Source organism: Girardinichthys multiradiatus, chromosome 9 (assembly GCF_021462225.1).
Source record: "Girardinichthys multiradiatus isolate DD_20200921_A chromosome 9, DD_fGirMul_XY1, whole genome shotgun sequence".
In the NCBI taxonomy this organism is placed as follows: Eukaryota; Metazoa; Chordata; class Actinopteri; order Cyprinodontiformes; family Goodeidae; genus Girardinichthys; species Girardinichthys multiradiatus.
The window spans coordinates 39,468,486-39,494,239 of NC_061802.1; the positions used below are offsets into that span (position 1 = coordinate 39,468,486).

Sequence of the window (25,754 nt, forward strand, 5' to 3'; positions counted from 1 at the left end):
ATTTCAGGGATTCGGTAAATGCATCTTTGCAGCTTTAGGTCCCATGAACATTAATCAGACTGCCTGCATTCTTTATGGCAGATGTATTTGATGGGCAGTGGTGATGAATCGTTATATGAATCATGGCTTGTCATAATGTGGTGACTGATTTGACTTCAAATTATTATAATTAGCATCTGGATTTAGACTTTACATTTTCTGGGCAGCACACGTGACATTGGAGAGTGCACTGGAAGAAATATGAAAATAGAAACAGTTGGTTGGATTAACCTGGAATTTTGAACTCCCAGCCAACTCATGTTACATGTTCTAAAATTGGTGTATTTATCTTATCACCTCACCAACTATGTCTCTTATCAACTCACTGATGAAATACACATATATTTAAGTATACAGTGTTTTGCAAAAGAATGTAAACGCTTTCAGCCTTTTCACATTTTCCTCACATTGCAACCATAAACATCAGTGTATTTTATTTGTGACACAACAGCCTGAATCAAATGTTCCTATGTTAAGAGCACTATATGATGCAAGATTGGTGCCTCTGACAAGATCAGAGATTGTATAAGAAAATATCCAAATTTAAATGATTAGAATAGGGCGTCTAAATGTGCATGCACAACACCACACTTTTTGCATTATTTTTGTAATTGAGGCCCCGTCCAGCCTGTTGAGTGGAACAAGAAAGTCAGGTCGCACCTGAAGTGAGAATGTGAATCCAGAAAAAATCTATAATGATCACTTGAGAGCAATGCTCAGTTCCCTGCTTTGAATGATTTCTGTTTAACTGACTGAATATTAAAGAGTGTAAAACATTAATTAAATTAATTATTGTAGCTGATGTGATGCTATGCATTCGTTTCTGAGCTATCCATTCAAAACTCTACTTTTGTTGCATCTACTTGGGTCTCTACAGAACAAGAAGAGATCTTTGTTGAACAAGAGCTGTGCAGTGAGACTTAAAACTTGATATATAAAAAACACCTAAAGTATACTTACTCTATATAAGAACCGTTGCTTGAGGTGAGGTCATATGTTTCTGCAAACTCACTTTTCAGATCCTTTCTTTGGGCGCTGGTTCACAGCCATGTTGGAACAAGATGAGGCCATCCCAAAACTGAGCGTATACATTTTAGACCAAGGGTTTGCTGAACTTGTTCACTGAAAAGATTCCTAAGCACTCAGAAAAAAAACAAATGTAGTCCAAAAACTGAGGTAAAATTATTTGAGGAATCAGGTCAAAATTTGGATCCTTTATTTCAAGTTAGTACTGATTTTTGACAGCATATATGGCTCTTTCTACAAGACATAATTGTGCAAGGGGGCAGCACAAGCACTAAGAAAAAGTTAAGTCAGGTGCACCCTGAACAGATTTTCCATTGTGAAGGCACTAAGCAAACATGGCCTAAAATGGTCTTTTAAGAGTTTAAGGCCTCTGGACAGGCCTCTTAAATTATATTCTGAAATGTTTTTATTCTGTGAGTGAATATACATGAAAATAACTATTTCATTGTTGTTTTAGGCATTACGACAAACTGCAATATAGAAACATGTCAAACTTGGACTAAAATTAAAGAGGTGATTACAGATTATTCAAAACACAACTTGAATGTGTGAAACATCTGTAAAAAACAACATTTAAATTATAAACGTACCCTGCATTGCAACATTTTTGACACACCATCAGATGCAGAAGGAGGGGCTTGCCCCAGGCAGCAATCATGCAACAACCGCCACTGTTTCAAGTCCCTTTCTCCACCGATCGCTTTGACCCTCTGCTGTAACAAACAGTACTGATTAATGCGGAGTATTTGAATGCCACTCCCCCTTCCGAGCTCTGCCCTCCCCAACATCTCCCATTCGGACCAGATCATCCTAACAGGATATTTGCTTCTGCTTCTCGTTAGTCCAGCAACGGCAAAAATGTCCTGTTTTCAAGAGGAGCGACCTCCGAATTGCACAATCATCAAAATCTCAGAGCAGTGACTCAGTAGCTTGCAGTTCGCTGGCTGGCTGACTTGGTGTGCAGGTGGTCTCCTCCACAGTCAGAGCAGAGCTTTAACCAAAGCTCCCTCCCTGGCTGCGCTGCGCCGTGTACCTTTAAAAGGTTGAACTCCTCGGTCTGTGGTCTGTGAGCGCTGGATTGTGTCTCCAATTGGCTCAGCTGTGTGTGTGCTGTCCTTCCAGCTGTGACATGGCACAGAGGCTGCGTGTGCTCTGGGCAGTATCATCCTAAACCATGGAGGCTCTCCGGAACGCAGCCTGTACGGCTCGGAGCACAACGATGATGATGCTGGTTTGGATTTTCCTGAACGCGGTGGCAGGACTGAAGGCGGAGGGCGGAGGAATGGAGGAAGAACTTGTAACCGAGAAGGAGGCAGAGGAAAGTCACCGACAGGACAGCGTCAATTTGCTGACATTCATTTCGCTGCTGACTCTCACCATTCTCACCATATGGCTCTTCAAGCACAGACGGGTTCGCTTCCTTCACGAAACCGGGCTGGCAATGATTTACGGTAAGGATGTTAAAATAGCTTGCGTGCACGCACACAGACACTGGCTTTGTGCGTGCGTGCGTGCTACCACCACCTTCCCGCAGGCTTTGCGTGATTCAGCCTCCCTGATGAGGAGATAGGACCTCTAAGGTCTGAGCAAATGCACCCATGCGTTAAAATAGTCCCTAATTGGTGGGGCTCGTGCTTATTTCTAGAAGGTGCTTTCAGGTTCTCCATTTGCTGCAAACACAGCTCTACCCCTGACTCAAACACTAACAACTCAGTACACTAAATGTATGTGGTATCACCAGGGCCTGATTTTGGATGATGTGGGGCCGAAGGCTAGAGTTCAGTTTTTGCCCGGCCCACCCAAGTTTCCTTCAAGCATGCATGCATTTCTCTACTTTAAGTTTTCTTAAATGGTCTTTGCATTTGTAATTTCTAGCAAAAAGTTTCTCCTAAACCTGACATACTTTCTAGATATGTTTTTGTGATGGCAGGACTGTATGTGGCATGTAACCGTCAATTAAATACACACACAAAGAAATAAGACAAAAAAACATGCTGTGAGACTTTCCCTTTGACGTAATTTCCGGGTGATTTTGGACAAATTTAACAACGAAATATACCTATGCTGTGTCCCAATTTTCTTTGATCACATCTTTAATCCTGATATAATGTAAATTACTGCCCAATTTCTTCAATATTAAAATTGTTTCTGCATTTGTTGGAAAAGCGTCACAGGCACTTTAATTTACGGTTATTTTTGCTATTTGCAGTATTTATCCTTTGCATTTTTTTTGTTCTCTCTATTTTCTCTGATTGCATAATTTTTCTGTCGCATACATTTTTTGGCTTGTGTGTTTTTAAGTTTGCATCATTTATGTGTTTGCAGTGCATTTAGCCATTTTGCTGCACGCTTGCACCTGTCAGCCACTGTTGAGGGAGGGCCCATACCTCTACTTTACATATACTGATAACACATGGAGTAAAATGCGTGTCCTGAACGATATCAACGGGTTTTTTGTTTGGGTTTGTACTGGAATTTTGTTGTGGGTTCTAGAGTTCAAGAGGCAAAACCCGTGAGTAGATGATTGGAGCTGATTGAACAGAGTGCACCTTGATTTCCATTTTGCCTCCTGTTTTGTTTTAATCAATCTCCATAATGTCAGGGAAATTAGCCTAATGCATAAGTAGTGTAAAATTGTATGTCAGTACTTCTGTAGTTAAGGTGACTGTATCATGCAAAAAGGTGTAGCTTAAAAAAGCTGGTCTAGTTGCGAAATAATAAAATATTTTACAACAAAATATTTATTTAAAATTTAAAATATCAGGGATCACAAGTTGTGCACATTTAACACTGATGTCTGTTGTACACCACTTGTCTTTAAACCTGAGTTGTGGGATAGTTCTAGCACTCTTGGGGGGGGGGGTGTCTGATTGTTTGAGGGGGCTAAGTATCTGCTTGTCTCACTTCTTGACACTGCACTAAATCAGATTACAGTAAAAATAGCCTTAAATGAATTCTAGTCACATAACGTACGTGTGGCGATACTGAAGTACCAAATAGTTAGATAGTTTAAAGCTAAGGATATTAGCAAGTCAAAAGACCTCAGTTGTCCTATGGCAGACAAGGGGCCCCTGCAGAGGATAGTGAGGGGAGCTGAAAAGAACCACCAGACTGCTGCACAGCTTTTTGACTCAAGCTTATGAAATACTCAACCACAGTTAAGATTATGCACTTATTTTCTACATGGTGTTTTTAATCTGTGTAATTATCAAGCTGATTTGGCAAAAATCCCTGTGAAATGCTGTTTCGCTGGGACATATGTATGTTATCTTTTTATTATTGGGAATACAGAAGAACTGATGCTCTTTAAGAATTCTTGTGCCTTTTCCACTTTACTGCATAAAGTCTGTGCAAATCGCAGTTACAGAAACAAAAATCAGTTGTCAGAGAAGAAACCCATGTTTTTCTGATCATAATTGGTCACAAATCTATGCCTCTATGTCTGTGCCAAGCTGTGTGAAGAACACACATAGAATACAGCTGTACTGAATGTCAGCTACATGTTTCCCTGCAAGACATTTGAGACAGAACCTAAACAGTCCAGTCGGAGCTACAGACGTAATTTATTAACCAGAGATTTTGTGGGCAGACTTTGATTTGTTGTTTTTTTTTCATGTTATCCTTGGTGCTTTTCAACCCTGAACTGTGTGCTCCAGTAGGAAGTTTTAGCCAAACGGACAATCTATAACAGAAAACCAATAGCATAGCTCTACAATTATGCTACATTTAAAAACTGGGACGCTGTTTTGGAAATGCAGAAACTGTGAACACAACCTGAGTTGTTATGCTATTCACTTCTCCTGGTGAAACTGAACAATGCACTGTAAGATCAAAAGGATTATTCTGTAGCATGCTGAAAGCACCGATTAGCTGCATAAAGACCAGCCTAAACAGAAAAGCTTGTTCATTCATGGTACTTAATGCAATCATGGTACTTTCTTGTTCAAATCTATGGAAAGCACCAAAAATTTCCTGTCCCTGTAATCTAATCATTTCTTTTTTTTCTAGGAACCGAAACAGGTGGTTTAGTTTGGAGTCTACATGAAACCACCTGCTGCTTGTGTGGTTACACCAAAGCCAGAATGTGATGTTCATATTTAACCCACTGGCAGAGTGAATCAGTAAGCCCATACCTGGCAGTTTTACTATACCAGGTCTCCAGGAGATAACTCCTATCTGGTCAGAGGATTTATGCTTTCTTACGTGCCTCTCTCATCACTTTCTTCCCAACTCTAACTCTCTCCTCCAGATTCTACCCATCTGCTCCTCATTTTTCTTTCTTGCTCTGCTGCTCTTTGTGTGCTGCAACTTGATCCAGTCTGCTCATACACTAGAAATGCACTGAGAATTATACTCGACACTTAGGTACACCCTTTAAAATTGCTTGTTTACAATGATCAGCAGCAACTCAAAGCACCTCGGCATCTACAGTGGCTTGTAAAAGTATTCATACCCCTTGAACTTTTCCACGTGTCACATTACAACCACAAACAAATATTTTTACATGAAAGACCAGTACAAAATGGAATACAATTGTGAGGTGGAACGAAAATTATACATGATTTCATTTTTATTTTTACAAATAAAAGACCGAAAAGAGCATTGTGCAAAAGTATTTAAACTCCCTGAATCAATTGTTTGTGGAACCACCTTTTGCTGCAATTACAGCTGGAAGTCTTGTATGTCTCTACCAGCTTTGCCCATTCTTCTTTACAAAAACAGATTAGATGGAGAGCGTTTGTGAACAGCAGTTTTCAGATCTTGCCACAGATTCTCGATTGGGTTTAGGTCTGGGCTTTGACTGGGCCATTCTAACAAATTAATATGTTTGTTTTAAATCATTCCATTGTAGCCCTGGCTTTATGTTTAGGGTCGTTGTCCTGCTGGAAGATGAACCTTCACCCCAGTATTTCACAGACTCCAACAGGTTTTCTTCCAAGATTGCCCTTTATTTGGCTCCATCAATCTTCTCATCAACTCTGACCGTCTTCCCTGTCCCTGCTGAAGAGAAGTACCCCCAGATCATGATTCTGCCACCACCATATTTGACAGTGGGGATGGTGTGTTCAGAGTGATGTACAGTGTTAGTTCTCACCACACATGGCAATTTGCCTTTTGGCCAAAAAGTCAAATTTTGGTCTCATCTGGTCTTCCACAAGTTTGCTGTATCCCCAACATGGCTTCTGGCAACCTGCAAATGGGACTTTTTATTGTTTTCTTTTAACAATGGCTTTCTTCTTGCCACTCTTCCGTAAAGACCACATGTGTGCAGTGCACGACTAATAGTTGTCCTGTGGACAGATTGCCCCACCTGAGCTGTGGATCTCTGCAGTTTATCCAGAGTCCCCATGGGCCTCTTGGCTGCATCTCTGATCAGTGCTCTCCTTGTTCGGCCTGTATGTTTAGGTGGACGGCCTTGTCTTGGTAGGTTTACAGTTGTGCCATACTCTTTTCATTTCCGGATGATGGATTGAACAAAGCTCTGTGTGTGTTTTATTGCCTAAACCTGCTTTTAACTTCCCCACTACTTTCTCACTGACCTGTCTGGTATGTTCCTTCGACTTTATGGTGCTGTTTGCTGCCCAATATTCTCTTAACCAACCTCTGAGTCAATCACAGAGCAGCTTTATGAAGTTCAAACTGAGCCTCAGAATTGGGAAGAATGGTGTTTTAGTGGCCTTTTTATTGTTCCAATGTTTGGGTTTTTTATGCAAAACAATCTCTTGGGTCTAGAGAGAGTGGTTTAAAAAAAAAAAAAAAAAAGAGAGAAACTATTCACAGAGCAAATGTTGAGTGGACTATGATGTCAGTGGTGAGTAGACAATGAGCAAACTACAGGTCCTTCTCAAAATATTAGCATATTGTGATAAAGTTCATTATTTTCCATAATGTCATGATGAAAATTTAACATTCATATATTTTAGATTCATTGCACACTAACTGAAATATTTCAGGTCTTTTATTGTCTTAATACGGATGATTTTGGCATACAGCTCATGAAAACCCAAAATTCCTATCTCACAAAATTAGCATATTTCATCCGACCAATAAAAGAAAAGTGTTTTTAATACAAAAAACATCAACCTTCAAATAATCATGTACAGTTATGCACTCAATACTTGGTCGGGAATCCTTTTGCAGAAATGACTGCTTCAATGCGGCGTGGCATGGAGGCAATCAGCCTGTGGCACTGCTGAGGTCTTATGGAGGCCCAGGATGCTTCGATAGCGGCCTTTAGCTCATCCAGAGTGTTGGGTCTTGAGTCTCTCAACGTTCTCTTCACAATATCCCACAGATTCTCTATGGGGTTCAGGTCAGGAGAGTTGGCAGGCCAATTGAGCACAGTGATACCATGGTCAGTAAACCATTTACCAGTGGTTTTGGCACTGTGAGCAGGTGCCAGGTCGTGCTGAAAAATGAAATCTTCATCCCCATAAAGCTTTTCAGCAGATGGAAGCATGAAGTGCTTCAAAATCTCCTGATAGCTAGCTGCATTGACCCTGCCCTTGATAAAACACAGTGGACCAACACCAGCAGCTGACACGGCACCCCAGACCATCACTGACTGTGGGTACTTGACACTGGACTTCTGGCATTTTGGCATTTCCTTCTCCCCAGTCTTCCTCCAGACTCTGGCACTTTGATTTCCGAATGACATGCAGAATTTGCTTTCATCCGAAAAAAGTACTTTGGACCACTGAGCAACAGTCCAGTGCTGCTTCTCTGTAGCCCAGGTCAGGCACTTCTGCTGCTGTTTCTGGTTCAAAAGTGGCTTGACCTGGGGAATACGGCACCTGTAGCCCATTTCCTGCACACGCCTGTGCACGGTGGCTCTGGATGTTTCTACTCCAGACTCAGTCCACTGCTTCCACAGGTCCCCCAAGGTCTGGAATCGGCCCTTCTCCACAATCTTCCTCAGGGTCCGGTCACCTCTTCTCGTTGTGCAGCGTTTTCTGCCACACTTTTTCCTTCCCACAGACTTCCCACTGAGGTGCCTTGATACAGCACTCTGGGAACAGCCTATTTGTTCAGAAATTTCTTTCTGTGTCTTACCCTCTTGCTTGAGGGTGTCAATAGTGGCCTTCTGGACAGCAGTCAGGTCGGCAGTCTTACCCATGATTGGGGTTTTGAGTGATGAACCAGGCTGGGAGTTTTAAAGGCCTCAGGAATCTTTTGCAGGTGTTTAGAGTTAACTCGTTGATTCAGATGATTAGGTTCATAGCTCGTTTAGAGACCCTTTTAATGATATGCTAATTTTGTGAGATAGGAATTTTGGGTTTTCATGAGCTGTATGCCACAATCATCCGTATTAAGACAATAAAAGATCTGAAATATTTCAGTTAGTGTGCAATGAATCTAAAATATATGAATGTTAAATTTTCATCATTACATTATGGAAAATAATGAACTTTATCACAATATGCTAATATTTTGAGAAGGACCTGTATATGAATGTTAAATTTTCATCATGACATTATGGAAAATAATGAACTTTATCACAATATGCTAATATTTTGAGAAGGACTTGTAGTTCCAATACCTAATCATTACAACCAAGGTTTGCAGAATACCATCTCTGAATGCAAAAAATGTTGACCCCTGGGTGCCACTTAAGAACTTAAGAACAGGAAACTGGCTACAATTCATACTAGCACATCAGATGGGAAAAAACATGGCCTGGTCCAATGACTCTGAAAATTTGGAGCGACAGTCCTATGTTAGGGTAGGGTTAGAATATGACTCTAAGCTGCCTTCAATGGTTTAGCCTAGAGGAGGTGGAATGATGTGGGGGATATTTTCTGGTGACAGTTTGAGCAAGTTTGGCAACTGAGCATCAATCCCACAGCCATCCTGAGAATTGTTGCTGACCATGTCCATCTGTTTAGGACCACAGTGTAACCATATTCTCATGGCAATTTCCAGCAGGATATTGTACCATGTGACAAAACTCAAATCATCTCAAACTGCTTTTCTGAACACGACAATGGGTTCACTGTATACCATCAGCCTCCACAGGTACCAGATCTCAATCCAATGGAGCACCTTTGGGATGTGGTGGAACGGGACGTTGACATCATAAATGTGCATCTAAAGAGTCTACAGCAACTTTGTGATGTTATCATGGCAGTGTGGACTGAAATCTGAAAGTTTCTGACACCTTGTTGAACCTGTGGCACGAAGAATGAAGGGAGCTCTAATGTCAAAAAAGGGTCCAACCCAGTACTAGCAAGGTGTAACTAATACAGAGGCTGCTGATGCAAATGCCAAATTCGACTAGATTTTGTGTGTTTTAGATTTTTTTTGGTTTAGTTCATTTTGTCTATGTATTTGTGCCAAATTTATCTCATTATTCTGATTTGACTTATCAGGTTTGCTGGTTGGTGTGATCCTGCGTTATGGCATTCCTGCCACCAGCTACCACAACAAGACACCCCCGAGCTGCTCACTGAAGGAAGGACCTTCCAGCACCCTGCTGCTAAATCTCAGTGGCAAGTTCTTTGAGTACACCCTTAAAGGCGAGATTAATTTCAGGGAGATTCACAATGTGGAGCAGAATGACATGCTGCGCAAGGTAAGGGAAAGAATCAGTCATCAGCTTTGCATTCTGCTACTTTAAATCTCATTATCTGTGAATTTCTTGTCCCCTCTAGGTGACCTTTGATCCTGAGGTTTTCTTCAATATATTGCTCCCTCCGATTATTTTCCATGCTGGGTACAGTCTAAAAAAGGTGAGATATTGTCGTGTAAAGGCCTGCACTCCAGCACTTGTGACAGCTTCTGAGATGGAGTGACGCCACGCAGTAACATGAGAAGATGTTGTCTGAGTCTGGCTGAAGTGTCTGCTGACACAATGTTTCATTGGACAGATGGCTCGCAAAGAAAACCTGCCATTGGCCAGACTCTGAGAGTAGTCAACATAAGTGCCTCTTTTGAAGGGAAGTCTAGAGTCTTTCGTTTCCTCTCTGACATTTTTGCTGGCACAGAAAAACTGCTGACAACAGAAACAGTTTCTGCTTTTGTCTTTAAATTGACTGGGTTTTATTTGGAAAATGGTAAATAGCTTTGCATTTTATTTGCCATGGTTTTCCCTTTATTGGCAGTGACTAGGCATGGATTCTTACTGTATTATTACATTAAGTTACAAAAACAGGCATTTGAAACAAAATATTTACCAAGAATTTAATTCAGGATATAATTGTTCTTTATAGAACAGCTAACTTGTAGCTTGCTAAATATTTACACCAGTCGCACTATTGCAAATCTGCCTTTTCTTTCATGGACGTAGGAAGACACGATGCCATAAGAATTAATGCTCTGGCCGCATAAGTACCGCAGCTCTCACACAGTGTATACTGAATGTTCACTACTGCTACAGAATTGATGCAGCCATGTCTTAATTATCATAGCAATGCCCTAATAATAACATTACTTGATTTAATATTACACTATGAAGCAACTTCTCTCACCTCAGTATGTTGGATGCTTGAAATTAAGAGTGAAACTAATGGCATGGACTACCTTCTGACTAAAAGGCTAGGTGTTATCTGACCGCCTGGACACTCAGAGCATTGAAATTTAATTCCCAGGTCAGTTGATCCTTGGATATAATAAAAATGAGATGTTGACACCACAGCAAAAGTACCCAGTTTGGATGTGAATACTACACTCCTGATCCAATACACATGCACTATTCAGAACAGACGTTTATCAAAAGGAACACACTCACTTTAAAAATGTGACAGGATTTGAATTGCCACAGATTCCTCATCTTTTTCTCACATTTAGACCCACCTGTTTTTCAATACACCAGCAGCATACATGGTAAGCTAAGAAACAGTTTGACAGCAGTTGTTGGTTCAGTAGAGTGCTACCTTGCTTAAGTGTGAGGAGTGATACCCCTTTCATTTCTACATCTTGGCTGTCAGTGTTTTCTGCAACCAGAAATATTTCCAAACAGCTGATTTTTCTCTTTCTTGTCAGCACAAAAAATGTAGAAGCCTTTTTTTAAGCCATTTGATTGACTGTGCAAAGCACCAGGTGAGGTAGGCACAACCCTGCTCCATGCAGCCAGACAAAGCTATGGTCAATCTGGCACTTTCTCTGGCATCTAATTAAAATGACTTTAAACTGTAGGAATATTAGAACATTTTAGAGGTTTGGAATCCTTAACTTTTATAAACCTCAGTAATTGGTGCACTCTGTTTCAAGAGGTTGAGCCAAACTTACAAGATATATGAATCTTAAGGACTCTGGTGATTCACAGACTTAACCTGTATAGTTAACTGGGGATGAAATGCAACAAGGTAAATGGTTTACTTTTAAAGGTTGACTGAAAACAGTCTTCCTTAGCTGGATGGAATAAAATAATTTGTCAGTCAGTCATTTTCTACCGATTCTTCCATAGTGGGTCGCGGGGAAGCTGGTGCCTATCTCCAACAGTCTATGGGCGGGAGGCGGGGTACACTCGGGACAGGTCGCCAGTCCATCGCAGGGCAACACAGACACACAAAGGATAAAAAACCAAGCACAAACTCATTTACATCTAAGGGCAATTTAGAGAAACCAATTAATCCAACAGTCATGTTTTTGAACTGTGGGAGGAAGCCGGAGTACCGGAGTTGAAGCCAGGACATTCTTGCTGCAAGTCAACAGTATTACCAACTGTGCCATAAAATAATTTGGTTTTAGAATCAGAATCAGAATCAGAAAAGCTTTATTGCCAAGTACGTTTTTGGACATACAAGGAATTTGTTTTGGCGTATATATGAGCATTTTCCTGCATGTTCTGCATATCAACACTAAAGGAGCTTCACTATGGTTTACAACCACTGCCATCCATATTGGAGGCCGGGTTTGGTAATGGCCTCCAGCCTTCGAGTCCGAATTCTGTCTTCAGGGGGAGTTCCAGTTGATTCCAACCCCACCTAACCCCAACAGTCATGGTGGTATCATTGGTTTGTTAGTAGGCGATTTAAGCTGTATAGCCTAATCTAAAAGTACTTAGTTGACATTTTGAAGAACCTCAGTTCCTAAAAAGGGATTTCTGCCTTAAAAAAAGACAACAAGCAAATTGAGGGCTGGCTAACTACCACAGCTAGCCTTCACAAGGATCATCAAATTATTAAATTTACATGTGGTGTTTAGCTTGTTTTATTTTATGATGATGCATTCATAAATGATTCTTCTAAAAACTGATATCTTTTTAGTAGTGAATATTATTTTAAAACCACTAAAATGACAACACAAAATACTAGTTAGCATAGCATAAGCTCTGAAGCACCAATCAACTTCCCTTACTGCAAATGTAGTATTCTTATTTTAATCAAGCATAATAGAGCATGATAGGTTCTGTACATAGTGGATGTTGAGCTTTTTGTTTCTTGTGATTAAAGTTGGAATTTGCTGAGTCAAATAACAGTCCTCAGGAAAAGGGGGTGGGGTGGTGCATCATGTCAGTCTGAAGAGCTCCTCTTTTATCAGAGCCACAAGTAGCATTTGTAGTTGATTTGTAGTTAATTTTAAGCAGTATATAAAGCACCAAAGCTACTCAGGATTTTAACAGATGTATTTTATATAGCAAATTGATGTTGCTGAGCAGAGTTGTCACTGGTCTTCAGGATGTCAAGAATTAAATTTGATGTGACCATTACAGAGGAAGAGTCACATTTCCTGTAAAAAATCCGAATCAGCTGTTTTTGTGTTACTTTGTACAGGCAGTCAGATGGGCTTGTTTTGGAAGTGATCTGTCTTTTGCTGCTTGTTTTTAAATGCAGTCAAACAGCTGGATGTGTGATGGCATTGCTGTATGAGTTGTGACAGTCACTGACCTGAAGGTTTAAGGCTTCAAAGTTGGAAAGCATTTCATCATCATGATCGATGTTGTTTTCAGGAAAAAAAAATTCTCAGACTTGCTAATAAAACAATAATTTTACAATAATCTTTTTTTTTTCTTTTGTCAGAGACACTTCTTCAGGAATCTGGGCTCCATCATTACGTACGCCTTTCTTGGTACTGCAATTTCATGCTTTGTTATTGGGTGAGGCTCTCCTTTCTGTTCATCAAACCTGCCTGAAATGAGATGACTCCTCCCTTTTTATCTGCATTTGGGAGCTGGAATTATCTGAACGCCTCTCCACTGTTTGTTCATCCTCAGGAATCTGATGTACGGCGTGGTGAAGCTCATGAGGGCGGTCGGACAGCTGACGGATAAGTTCTACTACACTGACTGCCTTTTCTTTGGGGCCGTCATCTCTGCCACAGACCCAGGTAGATGCTGTGAACAATCTATGGATGTGGTTATTTGTTAAGATTTTTTTTCTTTTTATTGTTTATCTCTGCTTGTAGTGACAGTGTTGGCTATATTCAACGAGCTCCATGCTGATGGAGATCTCTACGCTCTGCTGTTTGGAGAAAGTGTTATGAATGATGCTGTGGCCATTGTGCTGTCCTCGTAAGTCAGTTTTTTCCTTTATTTAGTAGTAGAACTTAAAGGGATGGTTCTGTAAAGTTATGTTATAGTTTCCTTTATATCTTTTGGGAAAAATATATTGCATATACTGAATGTTTATATTCATTAATGCCATTTTAACAGATGTAAAGAATCTACACTTTCAGAAGGGGCAGTTTGTTTCTGCCAAATATAGTCTGTGTTATGACACGATGTTATGATGGCTGAGGCAGTGGGCTGGATCAATCTGCATGATCAACTCTGATTTGTCAGTCCACTGTATTAAAATCTAAGCTGGACAAAAGTGGAGTAAAATCCATCCATCCACCGGTTACCAAAGATCATTTCATGAATGCAACGGTTCTAAGTGAGAAAGGTGTCCACCCCTGTCCTCAGTAACACTCTCCAGCGAATTCTGGGGGAATCATGATCCTAGAAGGGATAACTAGTCCCCCCAGTGAGGTTCTGGGTCTTCGCCAGGGTGTTCTACCTGAGATATATGCCCAGAGAACCTCTAAAGTGTGGTGTCCAGGAGGTATTCTGATCAGATGCCTGAACCACCTCCACAAACTCCTTTTGATGTGGAGGAGCAGTGTCTCTCCTCAGAGCTCCTCTGCCTATCTCTATGGGTTAACCCAACCACCCTAGGGGAAGCTCATTTGAGTTGCTTGAATCCTGGCTCTCATTCCCTTTCCTTCAGGCACAATACATTTCTCATGACAATATCTATAGGTCGGATCATAGAGAGACGAGTAATTTGGAACTTTGCTTTCTGGTTCAGTTCGTTCTTCACCACAGCCGACGGCGAAACTGCCTCTATTATGGCAGGTGAGCCCCATCCATCCATCTCCTGCGCCATCCTACCATCACTTGACATGAGGCAGAGACTGACACACAACTTTAGGGAAGCAATCCACAACTTTCCCGTTGTGGCCTCAGATTTCTAAAATTATGTAAAATGTTGTCCCGTCTGATTAGCCTCTTCCAACACACAGAGGGTTACAGTAAAAACATATCAGAACCTACTTTAAAAAATCTAAACCATCCCTTTAACTAAGCAGACTTATGATACATGTTCTTTACTATTGATTTATTAGAAATATTATATACTCTGTATAATAAAAATTAATTCTGCAGTTAGATAAGTAAAGTACCAGTAACAGGTTTGGTCAGTAGTTACCTTGCAAATTAAACTGTTTTCATACACAACACATAACCACCCTACAGGAAGACGTTTAGGTTTTTTCCAAACATGATAAATGTATAAATGTAAATAAATGTATTTTATTTATGTTTAATGAGGTGCTGCTTACAGTATTGATCTACTTTTGCCAGTGCTTTGATTTAAAGAATCTGGATATTCAGCCTCTTTAAAACATTTTTTTCAAAATCCATTTCGGCTCTTACTGATGCACCAAATACAGGTTTCTACAGGTATGGTTTCTCAAGTTATTGTTGAATTTTACATCGATTTGTGAAACCTGCCTCGTTGCATCACTGCTGCCTTTGACATAAAGCACTCTGCCTCCCTCTAGTGGGAGTTCTGAATCACATGCTTTGAAGGAGTAGATTGTTAGAATGCTACATTTATTTAATCAATTTTTTTCAAAGATACTTATGGTAAATTTTAAAACAAGCCCTGAGCTACCAAAGTCAATGTTCATTATTTAAACAGTTGTGTTTTTGACAAATACTAGCATTACAATAACTGTACATGGTGTCTGTGCTTTTACATCTCAGCTCCATCGTGGCCTACCAACCTGCTGGTGCAAATACACACAAGTTTGATGCTTCTGCATTTTTTAAATCGGTGGGGATTTTCCTGGGGATTTTCAGCGGCTCCTTTGTGATGGGGGCAGTCACAGGTGTCGTCACGGCTCTCATATCCTTCTCTGTGTGCACACTTTAAAATCCTACCACATTCTAGAGTGATCCATTTCTAAGAGCCTGGGTCATATTGTTCCTAATGAGTATGTATGAGTGTATATGAAAATGCAAAGTCTTGTTTGTCTTTAACGGGATTCTACGTCACCAAGTTCACCAAATTGCACTGCTTCCCTCTGCTGGAGACGGCGCTCTTCTTCCTTATGTCATGGAGCACCTTCCTGCTAGCTGAGGCCTGCGGGTTCACTGGTGATCCATCTCCCTTTAATTTAATTCAAATCTATGTTGTAAACAGATGTCTTTAAAAAGTCTGGAATTTGATTTGGTAATTTTCCAACTCCCAGCATGGGAAAGAAAAACTCAGTATAGATCTAAAACATAAAAATAAAAATTTGTGAAGTAAAATGAGCTTTTTCAGTTCCTTAATATTTAGCTTGCTTCCACTATCTTTGATTGGCAATGTTGCAAAGAAAATTGTGTTCCATCTTATTCCTAGTCTTTGTTTTTTGAGTTTAATGAGAGCATCAAGTCATATCTAGTAAAGACGTACAAGTCCAGGTCAAGTCACAAGTCATCAGTTTTCTATAGAGCCCATAAAGGGATATTGAAGGAAAAAAAAACCTTTCGTGTGCACCAGATACTTTCTCCAATTAATTTTGTATGTCAGAGTATTTCGGGCTACTGTGTAAATGCCTGATCTAATTGTGCTATATTTCTAGTTTGGATTGCAATACAAAGCTTTCCAGACATTATCTTTTTGTTTAAGAACAGCACTTAAAATGAATCTTAAGGTCTTGTGATGTAATTCAACGCAAGGAGCATGTGAACATATCTGGTGTGCACAACAATGTGTTTTTAGTTTTATTTTTTTTCCCTTCAGTGTCATTTTACGGGATCCGTAGTATTCAAGTCCTATTTAAGTCGCCAGTTTTTTCCTAATTCAGGCAGGTCAAGTATCAAGTCATCAAATCTGTGACTTGAGCCTGACTCAAGTCAAATCAAAGTCCACTTCTCTAATTTCTGTGTACTCACAAATGAAAGTATCACAAAGGACAGTGTGCCTATTTAAGAAGAGTGTTTACTGTAGGATAATCAGTCCATATTCAATGTGTTGCATCTTTTAAAATTAAGCTGATCTAAGTCAGTATTGATATAAAAAAACTAACATGTCCTTTTACCACAATCCTGAATTTAGAAGCCAACCTTACCATTGGGTTGTTTCATGATTTGATGGGTTCTGCTCTTCAGTGTCCAACATGTTATTAAAAAAAAACAGGTGAGAAGATGAGACTTGTTCAGTCTAGTAAGTAGGTTGGACCACTGGATAAACAATATGAAAAATATCTTTCAAGTGAAATCTGATTTTATATATACACCAGAAAACATGGATCTAGAACCAGTTCACCAATTATCCATCTAGAAAGTTACTATGTTTAAAAAAAAAAAAAAAAAAAACACTGAACAAAATTTGTGGTCTGCGAGCAAGTCGGTCTTTTTTTCCCACTTAAATTTGTTAGTCGCAATAATAATTAGTATTTGTTTTGTTAATATATTCTAAAGATATTTTTCAGCGCTAGTAGCCTTTATTTTTAAATTTTTGACAGTAGGCAGACAGGAAAGAGGGGTAGAGAGAGGGGGAGACATTCGGCAAATGTCGCCAGGTCCAGGACTCGAACCCGAGACGGCCTCTTCGAGGACTGTAGCCTCCGTATATGGTCACGCGCTTAACCCCTACACCATCAGCGCTGCGCCCTTGTGAATATATTCTATAATCAGTTTTACTTTATTCTGTAAAAACGTTTTTGTTTAGTACGGATACTAACGATTTTGCTGGCTGATTTTTTTTAATTTTATTATTCGGTTTTCTAAAGCTCTGACCTTTTTAATAAAATCATTTAAAACAGAATTTTCTGCTTTCAGAATAATTTGAAGCCATCTTCATATAGTGTTCATTCTAAAATTGCAAAAAACCTGAAACAGGTAAATGTTGTACAGATTTTTTTTTTCTGTAACTTCACTAAAGCAATAAAATCCTCAGATACAGGACATACTTGTGCAAAAATAAAACCCAACTGCAAATTACTGCATGTCATTTACTCTTTTACAAGAAAAAGTATACCTCACTTTTTTTCTTGTAGCTTTTGAGGAACGTTTCTGAGATCAATCATTACTTTTTGTTTCAAGCAGAGGTGACGTCACACTGTGTGTGAGAGGGAAAGCAGTCAGTATTATACAGCTTTACACCTTAGCAGGATTTGCAGAATATTTCAAAACAAAGATACAATTCTTACTGCCATGGCACTTTAAACAGTTTTTAGCTTCTTTTTAGCATTTAGCACAATTGGCGGGATTAGCTTTATTTAGCCTCTGTGTGTATTTTCTGTAAAGTAAGTCAGGCCTTACCATAACTTGAGATTAAAAAAGACTGCAAAAATATTTAATTCAGCAAGTTTTGTGACAGAGGGGTATCGGACTCAAAAGGATGAAGCAGAGCAGCCTTTGTGTAATATGTTTAGCCTCACTGTTATTTGCTGACATCTCCTCATCTGTTTAGAAGTAACAGCCAGGAATACCTATGTCCTTTTCCTTTTCTAGAAGCTTCCTTGACCCTTTTGTGCTTCGTCTTACTTTGTTTTAAACATTTTACAGATTATACAAATAATGGGTAACTTTGAGTCTACTTCCCTCAGTAAGAATTTCCACACCTAGGAGTGTTGTTATTGCAACCTTGTTGTGCTTATTATGTTCAGTGACTTGGAAAATATAAAAAATTTTCTTTTGATCCGGTTAAGGCCGATAATCCATAAAATCATCCAGTTCTGGTCACAAACTGTTATTGTGCATCTAGTAAATTTTTATCACATTTTTTGTTTTTAGTTTCTTTTTTAAAATGTACGATTCATTTTCACTGCACCTTACCAAGATGGTGTCTTCTTCTACTAGCAAACATGTTGACCAAAATAAAATAAAAATTACTAGGACTAAAATAAAAATGTAACATTGCCTAAAAATTACAGATTAAGCAGATGTTCTTATGAAATTAATAATGGTGCAGACACAAATAATCCTGCAGAGAAGCATTAAAATAACTTTTTTATTTATTTGCTGCAATGAATTGTCCCGCTGTTTAAAATCCTCCAGTTAGCCTGTGTATGCAGCATTTTGATTGAATTTCTGTAACACGTGTTGTTGTCCAACAGGTGTTGTGGCCGTGCTGTTCTGTGGCATCACGCAGGCTCACTACACGTGCAACAACCTCTCTGAAGAGTCCACAAAACGCACCAAGCAGGTAGCATCTGGTCCCCTTCCTCATGCAGCCCCCCTGGTTTTGAATCCCTCCCACCCCCCTACTCCAATAATCTGAACAGGAGGGTGCTTGTGCCAGATGGCACCATGCTCAGCCCGCTGTGACCTTAATCGGGGCTGTCTGAGGACATCTGTCCTGACACGACTGCTGGGTTTCCCAGAGGGGACTCAGTCTTGAGGAAAGGCTGAAGATTAGCATGTAGACAGCATGCAGTGTGACACCTTTAGATCAGTATGCAGGCTGGCTCTTGTTAGTCCCATTCAACATACAGAAGTAGTTCTTAAAACCTCATACTGTGGATATTGTGCTAACACTATAATTATGATTTCTAAATCAAAAGACTAAAATTGTATTTAATTCACAGCTCTTTGAGGTTCTTCACTTCCTGGCTGAGAATTTCATCTTCTCCTACATGGGCTTGGCTCTGTTCACCTTCCAGAATCACATTTTCAGCCCCATCTTTATCATGGGAGCTTTTGTATCCTTTCAATACCCTGAAAAAAAATCCTAACAAACATAAAAAAATATCTATAATTCTTGGTAACAGTTTGCAGCTTAGAAGCATCAGTCTTCTTAACCAACCTGTGTCAGATTGCCATATTTATTGGCAGAGCTCTCAACATTTACCCGCTGTCCTTCCTCCTCAACCTCGGTCGAAGGGACAAGATCAGAGGAAACTTCCAGCACATGATGATGTTTGCAGGTACAAAATAAAAACAAAAAGTTTAACTAATATTGCTAATCTCAGCGGATTTAGTGTGTAACAGTTTTGGGATGGCAACTTTTCTAGGTTTACGCGGAGCGATGGCATTTGCCTTAGCTATCCGCGACACTGCCACCTACGCCCGGCAGATGATGTTTACCACCACACTCCTCATTGTCTTCTTCACGGTCTGGGTATTTGGTGGGGGAACTACACCCATGCTTTCCTGGCTACATATCAGGTGACACAATCTGTCTTGAAATAACATGACTACATAAGAAACATTTTAAGGGAGCATAATGTTCTGCATAGTTTATACAAAAATGTTGCTATCATTATGTATTTGCATAGTTATTGTTAAAGTTTCTGTCAGAAGTAAAATATCACTTAGTCTAACTTGACAATCTCTGAGCTGAAATAAACTTTGACATGTGCTACAGTCAACAAACCTCTTCTCTAGCTTCTAGCTGGAAATGAACATAATTTCTTCAAATGAAATATTTACTTGTGTTTTTACTTGTTGACTTTCATGATTAATTTCTTCCTCCATTTTGGTTATGTCCATGTTTCATCAAAAGAACAAAAATAACACTAAGCTATGCATTAGCTTAGCCATAAGCTATTGGCATTAGTGGCCTTTATTGACATTTACCAGACAGGAAATGGGCAGAGAGTGAGGTGGCGAAGACATGCAGCAAAGGTCTCGAGGTCGGGAATTGAACCCAGGATGGCTGAGTCGAGGACTATAGCCTCTGTATATGGGGCGCCCTCTCTATCGCTACACCACGCACAGCCCCGTGTGCCTTCTAGGCAATTTGTTTAGATTAGACACAAATTAAATCATGTTTCTAGGTTTATTGTATCTACTTAAAAGGAAAGTATTGGCAAACCATGTGTATATTTATTCAGTGTCGTTGATTGCAGCAATCATATTCACCAAATGGTTCACAACCATTCTGCACTAGTTAGACGTTTGCTCACATTAGGTCAGAAAAAGCCCTTAAAGACTAAGCATACTTCTCCTCGTCCATACGGGAACTACTTGTACCTTGTGGATAAGGACACACTCCTATTCATACTATTTATACCCCAGCCAAACAACAGTGCTCCACATAAAGTACTTCAGTTTGCTCTATTGTTTGCATTTTTTTCTTCTGTCGATGTGTTTACTTTGATGTGAGTTTGGCGCCATGCTCTGAGTTAGGCTGATATCATTCCTGCCAGCACGCACAACCAAAGAGGACACAGAAATCTGGGCTGCATGCAGACTTCTGCAGAGATACAGGGTGGATACAGATGTTATAAGCTCTTAAAGCACTATCTGAGAGTTAGACTAAACTATGTGACTGCAGTCTAGTCTGACATAGTGATACATTACATAAGGCCTAGTGAACAATTAAGGCCTTACTACTTAACAAGTAAGCACAAATGTTTGTTAGTAAACTAGCAAGTATTTCTGGCATGCTGGTTAACTAGTTGGCATGTTTCGCTGCTCAAGGGAACTAGCAAGACCATAAAAACTTTAATTAGTTATCTTTAAGACTAGTGGATTGTAAAATACCTAGGTTCCTCTAGTCAAGCAGACACATTTAAGAGTGGGCCGAAATGGCCTCAGCAAATCAATCAGTGTGTATTTAGGGTGAACTAGTGTGCACTTTTAAGTGTTACTAGTGAACTACTGATCATAATTTGTGTTGCCTAAACATGTTGGCATTAAATGCCATTTAGTTAATGAGTATGACGTAGTTGTCAACAAGTCTGTTCTTGTCACTGTTGCATCAAACAGCCAAGTAGCTTGGACATTTGTGTGAGTAGTGCCTCCCTCTGGCAGACTAGTTCAATTCAGTTTTATTTATATAGCGCCAATTCACAACACATGTTGTCTCAAGGCACTTCACAACAGTCAGGTTCATACATTACAATTAATCCTAACCATTGAACAGTGCAGTCAGAGTTAGTTATTTATTCAAATTGGATAAAAAGTTTTTCTGTCTAAGGAAACCCAGCAGATTGCATCCAGTCAGTGACTTGGAGCATTCCCTCCTCCTGGATGTGCATGTTAGGATAGTGGACAGTCACTGGCGTTGACTTTGCAGCAATCCCTCATACTGAGCATGCATAGTGAAATGTCTGCTCCTATTAGTCAGACTAAAGTGCCAGTAGTTGACAAATAATTACTTTTTTCCCAAGCTAGAGCAGCAAAACATTTAACTAGTGTAAGTAAATGGTTTAACTGGTGCAGTGTTGTAGACTGACTGATGTCAGAGGTATTGCATAAATACACACACAAATGGCTTATCAGAAATCCCCTCAAATTTGGCATGCAGATGTACTGTATTTCAGTAGCTGATAGCTGAGATAAACTTTTTGTTTACCTCTACCATGACAATGCTCTTTCAGTTTGTAATTGAATGAGTGATGGGCTGCCAGGAGAGGGGGCCAGAGTTCTCTGCTGCTCTCTCGGTTTCTCCCCATAGAGCTGCTGGGATTGTTTTAAGATCTGCTTTAGGATTTGTCCTAAGTACATCATTGACCATTTTATCTTGAGCCAGAACAAAAAATGGTTTTAATCATCAGATTGCCACCTCTGAGTCTGTTCCAAGTTGCTATGTTATGAGTTGTGCTACTGCTGCTGCTGTAATTTGATTTGGTTGTTTTGTTGTCTGGGTTGAGTTTGGCCTCACTTCTGTTTGTCTGCCCATGATGCACTGAGAGCTTCTATCTATCAAAATAAAGCGGATTATCTCATTCCTGGCAGCAGCGCCCTGAGTGAACAGGCTCTGTTTAATATGAGTAATGCCTCCTCAGACCGGACTGGAGCTATTGTTTGCCAGAGGTTTTAGAGCACTGCCAAACCGCCCTGTGAACCTCAGTGCCGTGGATACTGGGACATGTGCTGTACAGCATGCAAATATCAGCTGCCTCAGTGGTTGTAGTCTAATCTCATATAACGGACTCCACACCGATTTACACAAAATAACTGGACAGTCAGGGTACAGACGGCCTGTTATTCAGATGTGTTTTCGCCTCATTTTTTTGAGGAACTTGTCATCTGTAACCTGTCGAGACAGAGCATTCTAGGAAGCTGTTGGGATTATCAGGCACTTGGGCGATGACTGAAATGTGATGTGGGACGGATGCCGTGTTGCCTGTAAAGAAACACTGCTGGTGTTTGGCTTCAGATGAATGTCTGCAAGCACACGAGCGTGATGCTTATCTCGCTGTTTGGCAGAGAAGCCGTCAAGACCAAGAGATCCCTGTTACTTATTCTGGGTCAGGAAAGGCCTGCTAATCTGTTTGCCCCAAAGATAATTTTTGTGATTGAGATTTTCTTTTGCTCTACTCTCAGGGTAATGATTTCTGTTAATATATTTATGGGAAAACACCTCATGGATCTGAAGCAGCTGTCCCTCCATAGTGTGCATGATGTCAGACATGTTGAGTGAAGTTGAAGAAACAAAATGTAACAATCATAATGAAAACTACAGAGGGAACAGAAAATAAAATGAAAATAAATAGTTCCTGTGAAGCCTTGGTGAAACCAAGGTTCCCCCTTTTAGTTGCAGTTTTCCAACAGTAGGTTCTGAAGATTAAGTTTCCATTTGTTTAAAATGTTTTAATAATAATAATGATAATAATTTAGACTTTACTGATCTCACAACGGAAAAATTGTCCTCTGCATTTGACCCATTCCTTAGGGAGCAGTGGTCTGCCTTTGTATGGCTCCTGGGGAGCATTCAGGGGCTAAGGGGTCTTGCTCAGGGACCCAGAGTGGCCAGCTGTGGGTTTTGAACCAGGGTACTTGTGGCCTCTCCAGGATGCAAATGCCTTGCTCCCTAACCACTGGGCCACCAGTCCCCAAGTTATTCTTCTGACTGTAGATGTTGGCAACTTTAGACCAGTAACTATTTCTTGCACATGTTTTTTGACTTGTCATGATCAAAACACATCTGCCTCTCTAAAATGGTACGTTCTCTAGTCTTTCCCATTTTAAACAGAAGTAAATGAGCTTCTGAGTATTTTCATGGTTATAGCCTCTACAAAGGGAAATAAATGTTTAAGGAAATCTTTTATAGACCTTCAGAAAACGATGCTGCGCTTTCAACATCATTCCTAGACAAACTCACACATTCTGAATTATCTTCATGTTGTGGTTTACTTTGCATTACTTTAAAGTGAAGTGAGTGCAAAATGTTTCAAAACATATACAGCCTCTTAGATGATAGAACTCAAAGGGTTAAGTCCTTGGTACGGTGTTTATTCTCTTTATTTGGAGTTGCCATTACTTCAGTTGCTATTGGCTACTTCATACAAATAATTTCTATTCTACTTATAGTTTGCCTTTGACTCATTGTTTCCATGAGAACACATTATGTTCTCATGTCGGATGACGTATGGTGACGGATATTATTATAACTTGCAGTAGAATTTTGTGAAAGTTCTGAGAACCTGATTTATTAAGTCTCAAGTCATCAATGGGCTTATGAGCGAAAAGCAACTGCTATACTAAAACATTTAAAAAAATACCTAAAATGTAACTTAATAGAAACATTTGTTTATTAAAATGTATATTTCCCAAATGTACTTGTTAGTGTTTGGTTAAAGTCAGTAAATGTAAAAAAAAATAAAATAAAGAAATGTATTTTCTGCTTAAATAGTTAAAAATGCTACACTTAGGTCATATATGTAAACTACTTTATTCATTCATTATATATAGTGTACTACAGCGGAGTTACTTTAAACTATAATAAAAGTGATGGGAGTAGTAAACATTATAATTAGTTATTACTATGTAGTATTTTCTAGGGTATTTATTAATATATTGTTGAAAATCCAAATACATCTTAAATGCATTAATGCAGATTTATTTTTTCTCGGTAAAAACATTTTAACATTTTTACTTGACTTGTATTTACATTGTTTAAATACAACATTCAACAGAAGGAAATGAGGAGGTAAAGGCTGAGTGCAAGTTCAAGGTCTGAGGGGGGATAAACCAAGCCTTGTGTCAGTATTCCAAAATAGCAACTGAACTCCCAGAAGATAAAGAAGATAACTTTTTCCAATACAAGCACTGGATGCTGCTCATTGGTCAGTTGAAGAGCTATGGTTATGTCATCCAGCAGTTTTTGTCATGTGTAAATCGACACATCTGCTAAACTCCAGTGCCAAGTGTAAGGATCAGTCCAGTTTCCCAAAGCAGAGGATTCTATTTATCCCACACTGTTCCCCACTGTGTGGTCAGTTTTACACAGCTGTACAAGGATATTCCTACTCCTTCCTCTTTTTTATGTTTTGTTTTGTTACATTACACCCACAAAGTTCAATATATTTTTAGCTATTTTATTTATCTATTATCCTAACCATTCCATTATAGCTCTGGCTGAATGTTTAGGGTCATCATCCAGCAGGAAGGTAAACATCCACCCCAGTCTTAAATCTTTTGCATCCTTTACCAGTTGTTTTCCCAGTATTGCCATCTATTTAGCTGCATCCATCATTCAAACAACTCTGACCAGCTTCCCAGTCTTTGCTGGAGGAAAGCATACCTACACCATGTTGCAAATCAAGCTGCTTTTACTGTACTTCAGATATGGAAAACCTAAACCATGTTTTTGCTACTATGGTAAAAAAACATACTAATATAAAGAGCTGATATTACTTTAATATCATTCACAGTCCAGCATTTTATTTCCTAACTTTAATTTGTCCTTATTCTTTTATTATTATCCTATTCCCTATCAAAACAATTCAAACCTGTGAAGAAAGAGGTATAAACAAATGTCTGGTTTTATATTACTGCTGACCAAGACATACTCTTTCTACCTCAGGATAACATGATTATGCTTTCATCCACATCCATTTTTTTATTTTATTTTTTGTATCCAGGTATCCCCTTTAATCCCTAAAGTAGAAATAAAATCCAATGAGCCCCATATTGCACAATGTACTCTGATGGTCCTTGTTCTATTTATATCTAATGCAAAATGCATGTGTTTATGATGTGATAGATTTGGAAACGGCAAAAGATTTCAGGATGAGCGCTGTCAACACGGAAAGTGGGAATATTCCAGGTGCCGTATCTGAATGTGAATCAGTTCACTGATGCTATCTGGTGTTGGGAAACATCTTGTATTTCACTCTTTTTCTGGTGAAGGGAAAAAGTGGACATCTTCAACAAAGGTCCATAAAAATATCTGCTCTGAAAATAGGTTTGAAACCACCTGAGCGTTGAGCTGATTGTGTTAAATGGCAGTCTGGCCGGGGTTGAGCTGCTGCTGCTTGAACAAATACCTCAGCCGGATGCAGTAAAATATTTCAGCCAAGGCTGCTCTCTATGTTGCGAA

General features: G+C 39.5%; 1 protein-coding gene across 2 annotated transcripts in view; it reads left to right on the forward strand.

Annotated features, from left to right (window-relative positions):
- The first annotated feature begins 1,225 nt into the window (after nucleotides 1-1,225).
- Nucleotides 1,226-25,754, forward strand: part of slc9a7 (solute carrier family 9 member 7) — a 33,113-nt gene continuing 8,584 nt past the window's right edge. The window contains exons 1-13 of one of the 2 annotated variants that reach the window (XM_047375216.1): nucleotides 1,226-2,516; nucleotides 9,435-9,637; nucleotides 9,717-9,794; nucleotides 13,026-13,102; nucleotides 13,220-13,332; nucleotides 13,411-13,516; nucleotides 15,254-15,395; nucleotides 15,541-15,646; nucleotides 18,598-18,686; nucleotides 19,069-19,182; nucleotides 19,296-19,407; nucleotides 19,495-19,648; nucleotides 25,419-25,481. In XM_047375216.1, the coding sequence (XP_047231172.1) occupies nucleotides 2,240-2,516; nucleotides 9,435-9,637; nucleotides 9,717-9,794; nucleotides 13,026-13,102; nucleotides 13,220-13,332; nucleotides 13,411-13,516; nucleotides 15,254-15,395; nucleotides 15,541-15,646; nucleotides 18,598-18,686; nucleotides 19,069-19,182; nucleotides 19,296-19,407; nucleotides 19,495-19,648; nucleotides 25,419-25,481 (1,634 nt within the window). In that variant the 5' untranslated portion in view covers nucleotides 1,226-2,239. The remainder of the gene's footprint in view (nucleotides 2,517-9,434; nucleotides 9,638-9,716; nucleotides 9,795-13,025; nucleotides 13,103-13,219; nucleotides 13,333-13,410; nucleotides 13,517-15,253; nucleotides 15,396-15,540; nucleotides 15,647-18,597; nucleotides 18,687-19,068; nucleotides 19,183-19,295; nucleotides 19,408-19,494; nucleotides 19,649-25,418; nucleotides 25,482-25,754) is intronic. The other variant, XM_047375217.1, reaches the window with a different exon arrangement.